Source organism: Salmo trutta, unplaced genomic scaffold, assembly GCF_901001165.1.
Source record: "Salmo trutta unplaced genomic scaffold, fSalTru1.1, whole genome shotgun sequence".
NCBI classification, from domain to species: domain Eukaryota; kingdom Metazoa; phylum Chordata; class Actinopteri; order Salmoniformes; family Salmonidae; genus Salmo; species Salmo trutta.
In genome coordinates this window covers 582,679-598,761 of record NW_021822395.1, presented here as the reverse complement: position 1 = coordinate 598,761, position 16,083 = coordinate 582,679, and the positions used below count along the sequence as shown (strand labels likewise).

The window sequence follows — 16,083 nt, the reverse complement described above, 5'->3', positions numbered from 1 at the left end:
GGCCTGGCTGATGTTATCTAGTCTGGTGTGGTCTGGCTGATGTTATCTAGTCTGGTGTAGTCTGACTGATGTTATCTAGTCTGGTGTAGTCTGGCTGATGTTATCTAGTCTGGTGTAGTCTGGCTGATGTTATCTTGTCTGGTGTGGTCTGACTGATGTTATCTAGTCTGGTGTGGTCTGACTGATGTTATCTTGTCTGGTGTAGTCTGACTGATGTTATCTAGTCTGGTGTAGTCTGACTGATGTTATCTTGTCTGGTGTGGTCTGACTGATGTTATCTAGTCTGGTGTGGTCTGACTGATGTTATCTAGTCTGGTGTGGTCTGACTGATGTTATCTAGTCTGGTGTGGTCTGACTGATGTTATCTAGTCTGGTGTAGTCTGGCTGATGTTATCTAGTCTGGTGTAGTCTGACTGATGTTATCTAGTCTGGTGTGGTCTGGCTGATGTTATCTTGTCTGGTGTAGTCTGGCTGATGTTATCTAGTCTGGTGTGGTCTGACTGATGTTATCTAGTCTGGTGTGGTCTGACTGATGTTATCTAGTCTGATGTTATCTAGTCTGGTGTGGTCTGACTGATGTTATCTAGTCTGGTGTGGTCTGGCTGATGTTATCTAGTCTGGTGTAGTCTGGCTGATGTTATCTAGTCTGGTGTAGTCTGGCTGATGTTATCTAGTCTGATATTATCTTGTCTGGTGTGGTCTGACTGGTGTTATCTAGTCTGGTGTAGTCTGACTGATGTTATCTAGTCTGGTGTGGTCTGACTGATGTTATCTAGTCTGGTGTGGTCTGACTGATGTTATCTAGTCTGGTGTGGTCTGACTGATGTTATCTTGTCTGGTATTTGTTGTTTTATTGTGTTGTCTGGTGTTGTGTTAGTTCCTCTGTCTTCATCATGGCATAACAGACTCAGAGAAATAGGACATGGCCTCCAACCCTCCAGTCTCCATCTGACACAATGAGACCTCACTATATCAGACTGCACAACATGGAAACAGGACGGAATGACAGATGGGCATCGGTGCCTGGGTTTTCTGCTGTCTTTACAGTGGACAAAAGCAGGGCTGTTTGGATGAGATTGGAGCAGAGGGACTCACACAGAGACATACTGATCAGAGCACCACACACACACAGACACAGACAGACAGAGAGGGCCTGTGTCTAGGGAAAACAGTGACCCAGTCATCCCCTGGGTCTCAGCCCATTTAAATCCCCTCTTTCCTGTCTCCAGAATCATCACCCCACCCTCTAACAACTTTATCAATCCCAAGTCCCAACACTCACATTCTGTAATCAGTCCATAGCCTGCCACACAGCATCTAAGAGGACTTCTGTAATCAGTCCATAGCCTGCCACACAGCATCTAAGAGGACTTCTGTAATCAGTCCATAGCCTGCCACACAGCATCTAAGAGGACTTCTGTAATCAGTCCATAGCCTGCCACACAGCATCTAAGAGGAGTTCTGTAATCAATCCATAGCCTGCCACACAGCATCTAAGGACTTCTGTAATCAGTCCATAGCCTGCCACACAGCATCTAAGAGGACTTCTGTAATCAGTCCATAGCCTGCCACACAGCATCTAAGAGTAGTTCTGTAATCAGTCCATAGCCTGCCACACAGCATCTAAGGACTTCTGTAATCAGTCCATAGCCTGCCACACAGCATCTAAGAGGACTTCTGTAATCAGTCCATAGCCTGCCACACAGCATCTAAGAGGAGTTCTGTAATCAGTCCATAGCCTGCCACACAGCATCTAAGGACTTCTGTAATCAGTCCATAGCCTGCCACACAGCATCTAAGAGGAGTTCTGTAATCAGTCCATAGCCTGCCACACAGCATCTAAGGACTTCTGTAATCAGTCCATAGCCTGCCACACAGCATCTAAGAGGAGTTCTGTAATCAGTCCATAGCCTGCCACACAGCATCTAAGAGTAGTTCTGTAATCAGTCCATAGCCTGCCACACAGCATCTAAGAGGACTTCTGTAATCAGTCCATAGCCTGCCACACAGCATCTAAGAGGAGTTCTGTAATCAGTCCATAGCCTGCCACACAGCATCTAAGAGGCATTCTATCAAAGTCAAATTCTATAAGTTAAATTCCATAACTGTGAAATTACAATAGGCAATGTTGAGTTTCCAGTGTGAAATACTCGTATCTATCTCAGTATGCCACCAAGGGCATAACATTTGTGGTTCTTATATTTCAGTGGGCAGAATGCACTAAAACAGCCCAACCCTGTTCCTGGAGAGATACCATCCTGTAGGTTTATACTCCAACCCTGTTCCTGGAGAGATACCCTCCTGTAGGTTTATACTCCCACCCTGTTCCTGGAGAGATACCATCCTGTAGGTTTATACTCCAACCCTGTTCCTGGAGAGATACCCTCCTGTAGGTTTATACTCCAGCCCTGTTCCTGGAGAGATACCCTCCTGTAGGTTTATACTCCAACCCTGTTCCTGGAGAGATACCCTCCTGTAGGTTTATACTCCAATCCTGTTCCTGGAGAGATACCCTCCTGTAGGTTTATACTCCAACCCTGTTCCTGGAGAGATACCCTCCTGTAGGTTTATACTCCAACCCTGTTCCTGGAGAGATACCCTCCTGTAGGTTTATACTCCAATCCTGTTCCTGGAGAGATACCCTCCTGTAGGTTTATACTCCAACCCTGTTCCTGGAGAGATACCCTCCTGTAGGTTTATACTCCAACCCTGTTCCTGGAGAGATACCCTCCTGTAGGTTTATACTCCAGCCCTGTTCCTGGAGAGATACCATCCTCCAGGGTTGGAGTATAAACCTACAGGAGGGTATCTCTCCAGGAACAGGGTTGGAGTATAAACCTACAGGAGGGTATCTCTCCAGGAACAGGGCTGGAGTATAAACCTACAGGAGGGCATCTCTCCAGGAACAGGGTTGGAGTATAAACCTACAGGATGGTATCTCTCCAGGAACTGGGTGGGAGTATAAACCTACAGGAGGGCATCTCTCCAGGAACAGGGTTGGAGTATAAACCTACAGGAGGGCTACTCTCCAGGAACAGGGTTGGAGTATAAACCTACAGGATGGTATCTCTCCAGGAACAGGGTGGGAGTATAAACCTACAGGAGGGCATCTCTCCAGGAACAGGGTTGGAGTATAAACCTACAGGAGGGTATCTCTCCAGGAACAGGGTTGGAGTATAAACCTACAGGAGGGTATCTCTCCAGGAACAGGGTTGGAGTATAAACCTACAGGAGGGTATCTCTCCAGGAACAGGGTTGGAGTATAAACCTACAGGGTTGGGGTATAAACCTACAGGGTTGGAGTATAAACCTACAGGGTTGGAGTATAAACCTACAGGGTTGGAGTATAAACCTCCAGGGTTGGGCAGCCCTGCACTAAAGGGTAGCCTTCCACCCCTAAAGGGCCCTGGGTTTAGTAACTGTACAATAGTGTCTCCACAGCAGGTCTAAACAGTAGCATTGTGACCCATTCTGGCTCCTTCCACCGGCTACATAAAGCTCTTCCCTTTCCTGTGCTATATCTGGGAAACACACACACACACACACAGACAGGGAGAAGTGTATCATCTTATAATACGACTTCCTTCCTATCTACTATTCCTTCCAATTTACTATTAGAATGTCTACTATGACAACATTATCTGGGAAATCATCACATTTTTACAGTGTGATTACAGTGTGATTACAGTGTGATTACAGTGTGATAACAGTGTGATTACAGTGTGATTACACATGGCCCTTTAATGACCTGGAGTGTATAGACATAAACACACATCCTCTCATTCAGTCTCAATGGGCCTGTTTGGCCTTCAATGAGCACAACAACTGACTACCTTGGGGCACATGGCTACGTTTTCCAACAAACTAAATATAAAGTATACTAGAATGGCTGGGCAGTAGATGACTGCTACTGGTTTTGAGCCACATCTTTATCAATGAAGATTGACAGCAGGACATTCCAGCAAAAACCATTATCAATTAAAACTTTCCTTACAGCAATAGCCTCAGTGGATATACTCCCTGAGATATAAGTTCATTTCAACAATACAACCTTCCAAATGACCCCTAATAACCCCCATCCATACACACCATATACAAAGAGGCAGGCCGTGGCACTCCTGGTGCCTTCTGGGTAGGTGTGGAACTCGCAGGTGTAGCAGCCCTCGTCCTCCGTCTTCACCGGCCTGATGGACAGCTGGGTGTCTCCCAGGGAGGGGTTCAGGGTCATGCGTCCCCGATAAGGTTCCTCAATGCTGGGTTGGCCTCGCTTGGCAAAGGAGGCCAACGTGGTCGTGTCGCCCTGCTCTGCAGTCTTTCTCCACAGGACCTGGCGTACTTTGTCTGGGAGGCCGTACCAGCAGGACATGGTGGCCAGCTTCCCGCTGATGGCTGTTTTATTACCCTCGTTGCCCACTTTGACTGGGTCAGACACAGGGAGACAGAGGAAGGTATCAGTAAGTGAGCATTGGAATGGGAGGAGCACATTCATAGTAGTGGGTTAGAGAGATATGGCAAAGTGTTTGGAGGCTTACATTTCAGCAAGGCATTTAAATATAGAAATCATTTGGATCCATTTAAAACCTTATGCACACTACATGAACAAAAGTATGTGGACACCTGCTCGATGAACATCTCATTCAAAAATCATGGGCATTAAAATGGAGTTGGTCCCCCTTTGCTGCTATGACAGCCTCCACTCTTCTGGGAAGGCTTTCCACTAGATGTTGGAACATTGCTGTGGGGACTTGCTTCCATTCAGCCACAAGAGCATTAGTGAGGTTGGGCATTGATGTTGGGCGATTAGGCCTGGTCCGCAGTAGGCGTTCCAATTCATTCTAAAGGTGTTCGATGGGGTTGAGGTCAGGGCTCTGTGCAGGCCAATCAAGTTATTCCATACCGATATCAATAAACCATTTCTGTATGGACCTCGCTTTGTGCAGGGGGACATTGTCTTGCTGAAACAGGAAAGGGCCTTCCCCAAACTTTTGCCACAAAGTTGGAAGCACAAAATCGTCTAGAATGTCGTATGTTGTAGCGTTAAGATTTCCCTTCACTGGATGGTTTTCAGAAATACAGTGGCAAGAGAAAGCATGTAAACCGTTTGGAATTTCCTGGATTTCTGAATAAATTGGTCATAAAATGTTATATGATCTTTATCTATGTCACAACAATAGACAGTGTGCTTAAACTACCATCATACAAATTGTTGTATTTTTCTTGTCTATATTGAAAACATAATTTAAACATTGGGGAAAAGTATGTAAACCCCGAGGCTAATGACTTCTCCAAAAGCCAATTGGAGTCAGGAGTCAGCCAACCTGGAGTCCAATCGATGAGACGAGATTGGAGATGTTGGTTAGAGCTGCCCTGCCCTATAAAAATAATCACAACAATGTACAAGAAGTATTGCCTGATGTGAACCATGCCTCGAACAAAGGAGATCTCAGAAGACCTAAGATTAAGAATTGTTGACTTGAATAAAGCTGGAAAGGGTTACAAAAGTATCTCTAAAGTATCTCTGTTGCTACTCTCCCTAGGACTGGCCGTCCTGCAAAGATGACTGCAAGAGCACAGCACAGAATGCTCAGTGAGGTTAAGAAGAATCCTAGTGTCAGCTAAAGACTTACAGAAATCTCTGGAACATGCTAACATCTCTGTTGACGAGTCTACGATACGTAAAACACTAAACCAAAATGGTGTTCATGGGAGGACACCACGGAAGAAGCCACTGCTGTCCAAAAAAACATTGCAGCACATCTGAAGTTTGCAAAAGAGCTCTTGGATGTCCCACAGCGCTACTGGCAGAATATTCTGTGGACAGATGAAACTACAGTTGAGTTGTTTGGAAGGAACACACAACACTATGTGTGGAGAAAAAAAGGCACAGCACACCAACATCAAAACCTCATCCCAACTGTAATGTATAGTGAAGGGAGCATCGTGGTTTGGGGCTGCTTTGCTGCCTCAGGGCCTGGACAGCTTGCTATCGTCGACGGGAAAATGAATTCCCAAATTTATCAAGACATTTTGCTGGAGAATGTAAGGCTATCTGTCCTCTAATTGAAGCTCAACAGAAGTTGGGTGATGCAACAGCACAACGATCCAAAACACAGAAATAAATCAACAGAATTGTTTCAACAGAAAAAATTAAATATGCCTTCTGGAGTGGCCCAGTCAGTCCTGACCTCAACCCAATTGAGATGCTGTGGCATGACCTCAAGAGAGCGGTTCACACCAGACAGCCCAAGAATATTGTTGAACTGAAACAGTTTTGTAAAGAGGAATGGTCCAAAATTCCTCCAGACCGTTGTGCAGGTCTGATCCGCAACTACAGAAAACGTTTGGTTGAGGTTATTTCTGCCAAAGGAGGGTCAACCAGTTAATAAATCCAAGGGTTCACATACTTGTTCCACCCTGCACTGTGAATGTGTATATGGTGTGTTCAATAAAGACATGAAAACGTATAATTGTTTGTGTGTTATTAGTTTAAGCAGACTGTGTTTGTCTACTGTTGTGACTTAGATGAAGATCAGATCAAATGTTATATTATATGACCAATTTATTCAGAAATCCAGGTGATTCCAAAGGGTTCACATACTTTTTCTTGCCAATGTATATGAGAGGGGTTGGAGGTAGTTGAAGGATGGGATTAAAAACAAACAAAAGATTATTATTGTAAAATACATTGTGTCTGTAAAATGTATATAGTATGTATAAGCTGGAAGAAGAGGCCTAAGTGTTGTTGTCCATTAATTTATTCCAATTAGGGCAGGGGTTGTAGGGTTAGGGGAAAATAATAAAGGGAAATATATATATATATATATAATATATATATATATATATATATATACACAAAAATATTTCCCTTCACTGGAACTAAGGGGCCTAGCCCGAACCATGAAAAACAGCCCCAGACCATTATTCCTCCTCCACCAAATTTTTGAGTTGGCACTATGCATTCGGGCAGGTAGCGTTCACCTGGCATCCGCCAAGCCCAGATTCGTCCTTTCGGACTGCCAGATGGTAAGCGTGATTCATAAATCCAGAGAACGCGTTTCCACGGCATCCTATGACGGTGCCACGTTGAAAGTCACTGAGCTCTTCAGTAAGGCCATTCTACTGCCAATGTTTGTCTATGGAGATTGCATGGATGTGTAGCCGATTTTAAACACCTGTCAGAAATAGCCGAATCCACCAGTTTGAAGGGGTGTCCACATACACTATATTTTCAGCAGTATCTTTGGGGCAGTAATACGACAGAGGGTTAGAGGTGTCCTCTTGTTGTGGTCGTTACAGTTAGAGAAAGTATCTGGGCCCTGGTCTGTTGAGTATGGCTGACCTCAACCCACTTCCTGTTTCTGATTATCCACAACTGATATATTCCGGGATGGGAGGGCCAAGTGAGCATGCTGACTTTTCATTACCTTACACAATCAGCAGACAAATCAACTGTGCTGAAAAACATGGGAACTACAAGCCTTGTAAAAATAAACAAATTCACAGGCGGCTTTGTTTTACAATTTAGAAAAATGTAACAATTGGGAATGTGCCAACCCTATGAGAAAGGTCACCTGGTGCTGGAGAGAGAGTATTTGAGGAGGAGAAATTAAGGAAGCTATTGCTTGCCATAGTCCTGGAATCTACAGTATATCTGGAAGTCCTTGCTAGTGTGACTGACCGGGGTTCAAATCTTGCTCCCCCAAGACAGGGTTAGCATGCTGAGCTAAAGCCTATGCATTACCTCTGGGCACTAATGCAAGTCTTCAGATCTCAGTCAAGGCTACTCATCACATGAGCGTGGTTTACCAAACCACCTTGTTTAGACTGAGGCCAAACTCACCTTCGATACTGAGGCAGGTCTTTCCCTCCTGTGCTCCACTGGGGTAGATGTCAAAGATGCAGTGGTAGCAGCCCTCGTCGTTAGGCCCCGCCCTCTTGATGGTGATGGCGCTGACGTTGCGGTGCGATGAAGTTAGCTCCACGTCGTCTTGGCGGGAGGTGGTTCTGACCGACTCGCCCGGCTCGTACGCCAAGAGAACCTGCTTGTGTTTGTTCAGCCAGCGGACCTGCTTGACCGTGTCGCCAGTTGCTATGGTGACGTTACAGCCCAGCGTGAAGGGGAGGCCCGCCACAGCGGTCATGCTGGAGGGGGCGATGACCTCACCTGACACATGACAGGAAGTCAACCAACGAGAAGCACTGAAACTCAATACAATTCACTATTTTAAGGTGGTCGACCACATACCAAGTCAAACATGCTTTCTCACTGCAAAGGAAGAATAGCATTTTCTATTGGAAATATCCACTACTATTGATTCAACATGGCACCTAAACCTACTGTAACGTAGTGAAATATGTTGAGTGTTGGCTACCTTGTGTCCTGAAAACCAGCATCACCAATTGCTGCAGACACAGCATCAGCCACCGAGGCAGGGCTGATCCACACATCTTGGTCTGCAGGAGTGTGTGGCATACAGGTTACTGATAAAGAACATGACTACTGTTAAAAATAGCACCATGGAACATCCACAGCCAACAGTCACAATGAACTTCAGCATATAAAGTTTCATCTGATTTTTACTTCCCCTACCTGTGATCCAGTGTGTGAGACGTGTTGTCGGTCAGCGTTGTAGCAACCTCATCTTACTGGCAGACGGACTCCTGTAGCTGGATCCAGGAACCAGAGGAGGACACAACTCTCTCAACATTGTAACCCTCTATTCAGCATTATAACCAATTATAACAGAGCATTATAACCTACAGTGGCAAGAAAAAAAGTTTGTGAACCCTTTGGAATTACCTGTACTGATCATAAAATTTGAACTGATCTTCATCTAAGTCACAACAATAGACAAACACATTCTGCTTAAAGTAATAACACACACAATTATACGTTTTCATGTCTTTATTGAACACACTGTGTAAACATTCACAGTGCAGGGTGGAAAAAGTATGTAAACCCTTGGATTTAATAACCTTCGGCAGCAATAACCTCAACCAAATGTTTTCTGTAGTTGCGGATCAGACCTGCACAACGGTCTGGAACAATCACCCACAAAACCCAAAGGAAAAACAGGCTACTTATGTGTGACTCCCAATCAGCAACAACGAACTACAGCTGTGCCTGATTGGGAGCCACACACGGCCAAACCAAAGAAACAAACCAACATAGAAAAATGAACATAGAACGCCCACCCAATGTAACACCCTGGCCTAACCAAAATAAAGAACAAAAAAACCCTCTCTATGGCCAGGGCATTACAGTACCCCCCCAAAGGTGCGGACTCCGGCCGCAAAACCTGACTCTGAAGGGGAGGGTCCGGGTGGGCCTTCCTACGGCGGCGGCTAAGGTGTGGGACGTGGCCTCCGCTCCACCCTCGGCTTCGCCCACTTAGGTGGCGCCCATGGCTGCGCCGGAGGACTGGCGGGCGACCCTGGCTGCGCCCGGCTGGCGACCGACCCTGGCTGCGCCCGGCTGGCGGGCGGCTCTGGCTGCTCCGGGCTGGCGGGCGGCTCTGGCTGCTCCGGGCTGGCGGGCGGCTCTAGCGGCTCCGGACAGGCGGGCGGCTCCGGACAGGCGGGCGGCTCTGGCGTCTCCGGACAGGCGGGCGGCTCTGGCGGCTCCGGATAAGGCGGGTGGCTCTGGCGGCTCCGGACAGGCGGGCGGCTCTGGCGGCTCCGGACAGGCGGGCGGCTCTGGCGGCTCCGGACTGGCGGGCGGCTCTGGCGGCTCCGGACTGGCGGGCGGCTCTGACGGCTCTGGCCCAGGATTCACCAGGCTGGGGAGACATGAAGGAGGCCTGGCTCTGGGCGCAGGCACTGGACTCACCAGGCTGGGGAGACCCACTGGAGGCCTGGTCCGTGGAGGAGGCACAGGACTGACCAGGATGGGGAGACCCACTGGAGGCCTGGTCCGAGGAGGAGGCACAGGATAAACCGGGCTGTGGGGGAGCACTGGAGTTCTGGTACGTAGGCTATTCACCCATACTCCAGGCTGAATGCCCACTTTGGCCCGGCATGGGCGAAGCGCAGGCATAGGCCAAACTGAGCCCTCCCAGTGCCCTGGAGACACAGTGCGCAGCGCCGGTGCAGGATAGCCTGGACCAAGACAGCGCACCGGAGACCAGATGCGCTGAGCTGGAACACTCCAACCTGGCTCGATGCCCGCTCTCGCATGGCACTTGCGGGGGGCTGGCCTATAGCGCACCGGGCTATGAGCGCGCACTGGAGACACCGTGCGCTTCACAGCATAACATGGTGCCTGACCAGTACCACGCTGCTTCCGGTAAGCACGGGGAGTTGGCTCAGGTCTAACGCCTGACTCCGCCAATCTCCCCGTGTGCCCCCCCAAAAAAAATTGGGGGGCTGCCTCTCGTGTCCGTCGCGCTCCCTCGGCAGGTTGTTGCAGTGGTCAAATAATTGTTCCCATGTCCAGTCAATCCTTGACTCCAAAACCTCCAGCGACCAGGATGCCATTACCTCCCGAGCACGCTGCTTCATCCCCTCCTTGTGCTGCTCCTTCCTCCGCTGCTTGGTCCGTTGTTGTTGGGTGATTCTGTAACGGCCGTCGTCAGAATTAGACCAAGGTGCAGCGGAGGATGTGTTCATCATTAGAATTTTAATTGAAAAAAGAGAACACTTGACAAAAATAAACCAAAGACGACAACAAAACAGTCCTGTCAGGAAAAACACACTAACAGAAGACAATCACCCACAAAACCCAAAGGAAAAACAGGCTACTTATGTGTGACTCCCAATCAGCAACAACGAACTACAGCTGTGCCTGATTGGGAGCCACACACGGCCAAACCAAAGAAACAAACCAACATAGAAAAATGAACATAGAACGCCCACCCAATGTAGCACCCTGGCCTAACCAAAATAAAGAACAAAAAAACCCTCTCTATGGCCAGGGCATTACAGTACCCCCCCCAAAGGTGCGGACTCCGGCCGCAAAACCTGACTCTGAAGGGGAGGGTCCGGGTGGGCCTTCCTACGGCGGCGGCTCAGGTGTGGGACGTGGCCTCCGCTCCACCCTCGGCTTCGCCCACTTAGGTGGCGCCCATGGCTGCGCCGGAGGACTGGCGGGCGACCCTGGCTGCGCCCGGCTGGCGGGCGGCTCTGGCTGCTCCGGGCTGGCAGGCGGCTCTGGCTGCTCCGGGCTGGCGGGCGGCTCTGGCGGCTCCGGACAGGCGGGCGGCTCCGGACAGGCGGGCGGCTCTGGCGTCTCCGGACAGGCAGGCGGCTCTGGCGGCTCCGGATAAGGCGGGCGGCTCTGGCGGCTCCGGACAGGCGGGTGGCTCTGGCGGCTCCGGACAGGCGGGCGGCTCTGGCGGCTCCGGACTGGCGGGCGGCTCTGGCGGCTCCAGACTGGCGGGCGGCTCTGGCGGCTCCGGACTGGCGGGCGGCTCTGACGGCTCTGGCCCAGGATTCACCAGGCTGGGGAGACATGAAGGAGGCCTGGCTCTGGGCGCAGGCACTGGACTCACCAGGCTGGGGAGACCCACTGGAGGCCTGGTCCGTGGAGGAGGCACAGGACTGACCAGGATGGGGAGACCCACTGGAGGCCTGGTCCGTGGAGGAGGCACAGGACTGACCAGGATGGGGAGACCCACTGGAGGCCTGGTCCGAGGAGGAGGCACAGGATAAACCGGGCTATGGGGGAGCACTGGAGTTCTGGTACGTAGGCTATTCACCCATACTCCAGGCTGAATGCCCACTTTGGCCCGGCATGGGCGGAGCGCAGGCATAGGCCAAACTGAGCCCTCCCAGTGCCCTGGAGACACAGTGCGCAGCGCCGGTGCAGGATAGCCTGGACCAAGACAGCGCACCGGAGACCAGATGCGCTGAGCTGGAACACTCCGACCTGGCTCGATGCCCGCTCTCGCATGGCACTTGCGGGGGGCTGGCCTATAGCGCACCGGCTATGAGCGCGCACTGGAGACACCGTGCGCTTCACAGCATAACATGGTGCCTGACCAGTACCACGCTGCTTCCGGTAAACACGGGGAGTTGGCTCAGGTCTAACGCCTGACTCCGCCAATCTCCCCGTGTGCCCCCCCCCAAAAAAATTGGGGGGCTGCCTCTCGTGTCCGTCGCGCTCCCTCGGCAGGTTGTTGCAGTGGTCAAATAATTGTTCCCATGTCCAGTCAATCCTTGACTCCAAAACCTCCAGCGACCAGGATGCCATTACCTCCCGAGCACGCTGCTTCATCCCCTCCTTGTGCTGCTCCTTCCTCCGCTGCTTGGTCCGTTGTTGTTGGGTGATTCTGTAACGGCCGTCGTCAGAATTAGACCAAGGTGCAGCGGAGGATGTGTTCATCATTAGAATTTTAATTGAAAAAAGAGAACACTTGACAAAAATAAACCAAAGACGACAACAAAACAGTCCTGTCAGGAAAAACACACTAACAGAAGACAATCACCCACAAAACCCAAAGGAAAAACAGGCTACTTATGTGTGACTCCCAATCAGCAACAACGAACTACAGCTGTGCCTGATTGGGAGCCACACACGGCCAAACCAAAGAAACAAACCAACATAGAAAAATAAACATAGAACGCCCACCCAATGTAACACCCTGGCCTAACCAAAATAAAGAACAAAAAACCCCACTCTATGGCCAGGGCGTTACAGCAAGTCAACAATTAGGTCTTCTGAGATCTCTCTTGTTCGAGACATGGTTCACATCAGGCAATGCTTCTTGTGAATAGCAACCTCAAATTTTGTGAGTGTTTTTATGGGGCAGGGCAGCTATAACCAACATCTCCAATCTCATCTCATTGATTGGACTCCAGGTTAGCTGACTCCTGACTCCAATTAGCTTTTGGAGAAGTCATTAGCCTATGTGTTCACATACTTTTTCCAATCTACACTGTGAATGTTTAAATTATGTACTCAAAATAGACAAGAAAAAATACAATCATTTGTGTGTTATTAGTTTAAGCACACTGTGTTTGTCTGTTGTTGTGACTTAGATGAAGATCAGATCTTATCCAGGTAATTCCAAAGGGTTCACATACTTTTTCTTGCCACTGTATAACGTTGCATTCTAACCTTTGATGTACTGTAGCATTATAACACTCTGCTTAGTGGATGAAAACTAAACTCGAATCAATTGGAGCTTATTTTCAGTAGCATTGCACCGCACCAGGTTGGTTACGCTAAGTGACACAAACAGTGTTGTTTGTCTGAGGGGCTATCGCCATGGGGATTGACTCAACAGATCAACAACAGCAGCAGCAGCATACTCATCAGTTCTGTCAGATTATAGGTCTTAACCCCTGTGCTGCACTCCTACCCACTGAGAGTGTAATCACCTGGCAAACAGAAGGCCAGCTGTGCTGCACTCCTACCCACTGAGACTGTAGTCACCTGGCAAACAGAAGGCCAGCTGTGCTGCTTTGATGTCTGCAATGCACCAGGCCCCGGCCTCAAAAAAACACGTTTGTGCAATCAAACCAGAAGCAAAAATCTGTGAACGACGCAAGATGAGTCTTTGACAAAAGAAACAGAGGGACCACTATAACAGCCAGTACTAGCCATGATAGAGCACGGTGGATACGTACAGCAGCCTATAGGATTCAGGCCTACTGTAAAGCACTGTCTGTCTGAACATAGGCTTAGAGGTCTGCCAGCCAAGCCCAGCGTGGTTCAGCGGCTATAAAAAACACTTGTGGTTAAGCTCCTGTGTCTGCGTTGCTGGGAAATCCACTTGTTTAAGAGAGCCAGTGGGAAGTTGTGACAAAGCAAGGAGAAACAGCCCTCCAGGCAGAGGGTGTCCCTAAGAGCTGATTTGGGATCCGTTTACACAACCACAATGATTATCCCTTCTCTTGTGGAGGTACATAGCCAAACTGACCTCAGATCAGCTACAGAGGCAACCTTCACTTAGACAATGAAAGAAAAACTGATATAACCACACGGCCAGATCAGAGCTAACCCACCAGTCTTTTATAGGCAGTTCATTGGGTCTTTTACCACGTAAACCGTCTGGGTTCAAACATGCCGTCTGCCCGTTGGGCAAAGTTTAAAACGGCTCCTCTCTTTTTCCACTATACACATTAAAAAAGTAGTTCTGACATCTTATTGTTAATAAAACATAGTATATGGAGTGAATGTAAACATAGAAACCAGTATTTCAAGATGAAACAGTCCCATAACAGACCCTCGAATCCATGCCCCTCAGGCATCTCTTTGAAAAACATGACACAGAAACTCCATTCCTGTATCAAACTGACTTGGATTTCACTGAATATCATAGCATAGATGATTACTGGGCCATGTTTGACTGATTCCATATCAAAGGGTGCATGGCACAGCCAACAAACTTAAAGGTCAACCTCATTGCCACGGAGTAAAGGAAAACCTGGCCTTTCACAGGCAGTAGGCCTATACAAGAACGGAACATGTTAGAGTACACTGGTCCTCAAGGGCCAAACAGTGTGCAGGTGTGTGCAGAGGGTTAACATCTTCAACAGCTGTTTGTTTAGTTGTCAGTAACAAGGTGTGTGGACTCCTTAATGTCCAAATCAAAGACTGGGGAGTCCAGACATTCTATGTGATTAGATCACCAGACTTGATTCACTGTAGGCATTTGAGGAGTACAGAGCCTGTTAAGGCTTGTTCAGTTGATGTACCAACCTATGGGTTTTCTATTGTTCTGTTGATGGATTCACTGCCATGATTAGGCAATTTGATTATAACAGGACATTGTTTTGGAGGGAAAGGGGGGTCTATTGAGCATATAAGGTGATACATTGACGATATGAATTCAATAAAAGGTTGAGATAAGCCTACTAGCAATATGTAGACTAAAAGATGATCCACATGAGTTGAATGAGGTCCTAGTCAAAAAAAGGCAATTGCACAAAATACAATTTCAATTTCATACAACTTCAATATGATGCTATATTTAACATAATCCTTGATTAAAAACTGCACTGGGATACAAAAATATATAAACATGATATAAACAATTGTTATAACAATATTATTAACGTAATGCTGTGGTGGGAAAATACTAAATGATCATACTTGAGTAAACGTAAAGATGTTTTAATAGAAAATTACTAAAGTAAAAATAAAAGTCGCCATGTAAAATACTCCTTGAGTGTACAGTAGTGTCATACTTGAGTAAAAGTAAATGCTATACATCAAAATCCTTATATTAAGCAAACCAGAAAGCACGATTTGTTTTTGTTTTTTACGGACAGTCATGGGCAGACCAACACTCAGACATCATTGACAAACGCAGTATTTCTGTTTAGTGAGTCCGCCAGATCCGAGGCAGTAGGGAAGACAACGCGTTATATTCATAGGTGCGTGAGCTGGATCATAATCCTGTCCTGCCTGAGCAGTAAAGGTAAAAAATAAATAAAAGTACATATACCCAAAATACACGGCTTAAGTAATACTTTAAAGTGTTTTTACTTACGTAGGCTACTTTACACCACTAACGTAATGTATAGGCTAACCCTACAGACTTCTCCCACCTTTAGAAAATAATGCAATATAGACGTTATTATGAACGTATTTATATGCATATTAAACAGAACACAATGTTTTATTTTAACTTGGCCCTATAACAAATGAATACTGGTAAAAAAAAAAAAAAAAAACGACTTACCCGTTGAGCAGTACATGGAGTTATTTGGATTTATTTAATTCCGTCCTCTGCAATAACACAATATTCTACAATTCGACTATGAAATCTATGCTTCAAAAGTCTTAAAGCTGAACAGATCGGGTGTGATGCGTTCCGCCTCTACATGTGAGGCGTCAGAGAACAGAGACTGCAAGTGAAGTGAACCTATATAGCGGACTGTCTATGGACTGTCTTGGGTAGGCTGTTGGCGATGTTGCATGAGCGCTGCAAAACTATCAAAACCGTTTCTCTACCACCTCTCTCCCTAAATTATATTCAGGCGACCCCTAGTGGCAATTGTTTGCAACATTGGCTGGTCTCGAGTGGCAGAAGAATCAGACAATTCGTTTAAGCTTTGCCAGCAGCAGATTTATGACAATTCCATAAATTACAACATTGTTACAGCATTTGATTTATAAAGTGATGAAATAATGAA

The 16,083-nt window shown here is 47.6% G+C and overlaps 1 protein-coding gene across 6 annotated transcripts in view; it reads right to left on the bottom strand.

The window, feature by feature from the left end:
• The window catches only part of LOC115182130 (OX-2 membrane glycoprotein), a 51,959-nt gene extending 36,084 nt beyond the window's left edge, over positions 1-15,875 (bottom strand). For 2 of the 6 annotated variants that reach the window (XR_003873627.1, XM_029743795.1), the window contains exons 1-5: positions 15,630-15,875; positions 8,591-8,667; positions 8,373-8,481; positions 7,841-8,164; positions 4,090-4,419 (exon numbers count right to left, since the gene is read on the bottom strand). Coding sequence is in view for 5 of the 6 variants with exons in the window: in XM_029743795.1 (XP_029599655.1) it covers positions 4,090-4,419; positions 7,841-8,164; positions 8,373-8,448 (730 nt within the window). In the remaining variant the exon portion in view is untranslated. The remainder of the gene's footprint in view (positions 1-4,089; positions 4,420-7,840; positions 8,165-8,372; positions 8,482-8,590; positions 8,668-15,629) is intronic. The other 4 variants (XM_029743794.1, XM_029743796.1, XM_029743793.1 and 1 more) reach the window with 3 other exon arrangements.
• Positions 15,876-16,083: the final 208 nt, after the last annotated feature.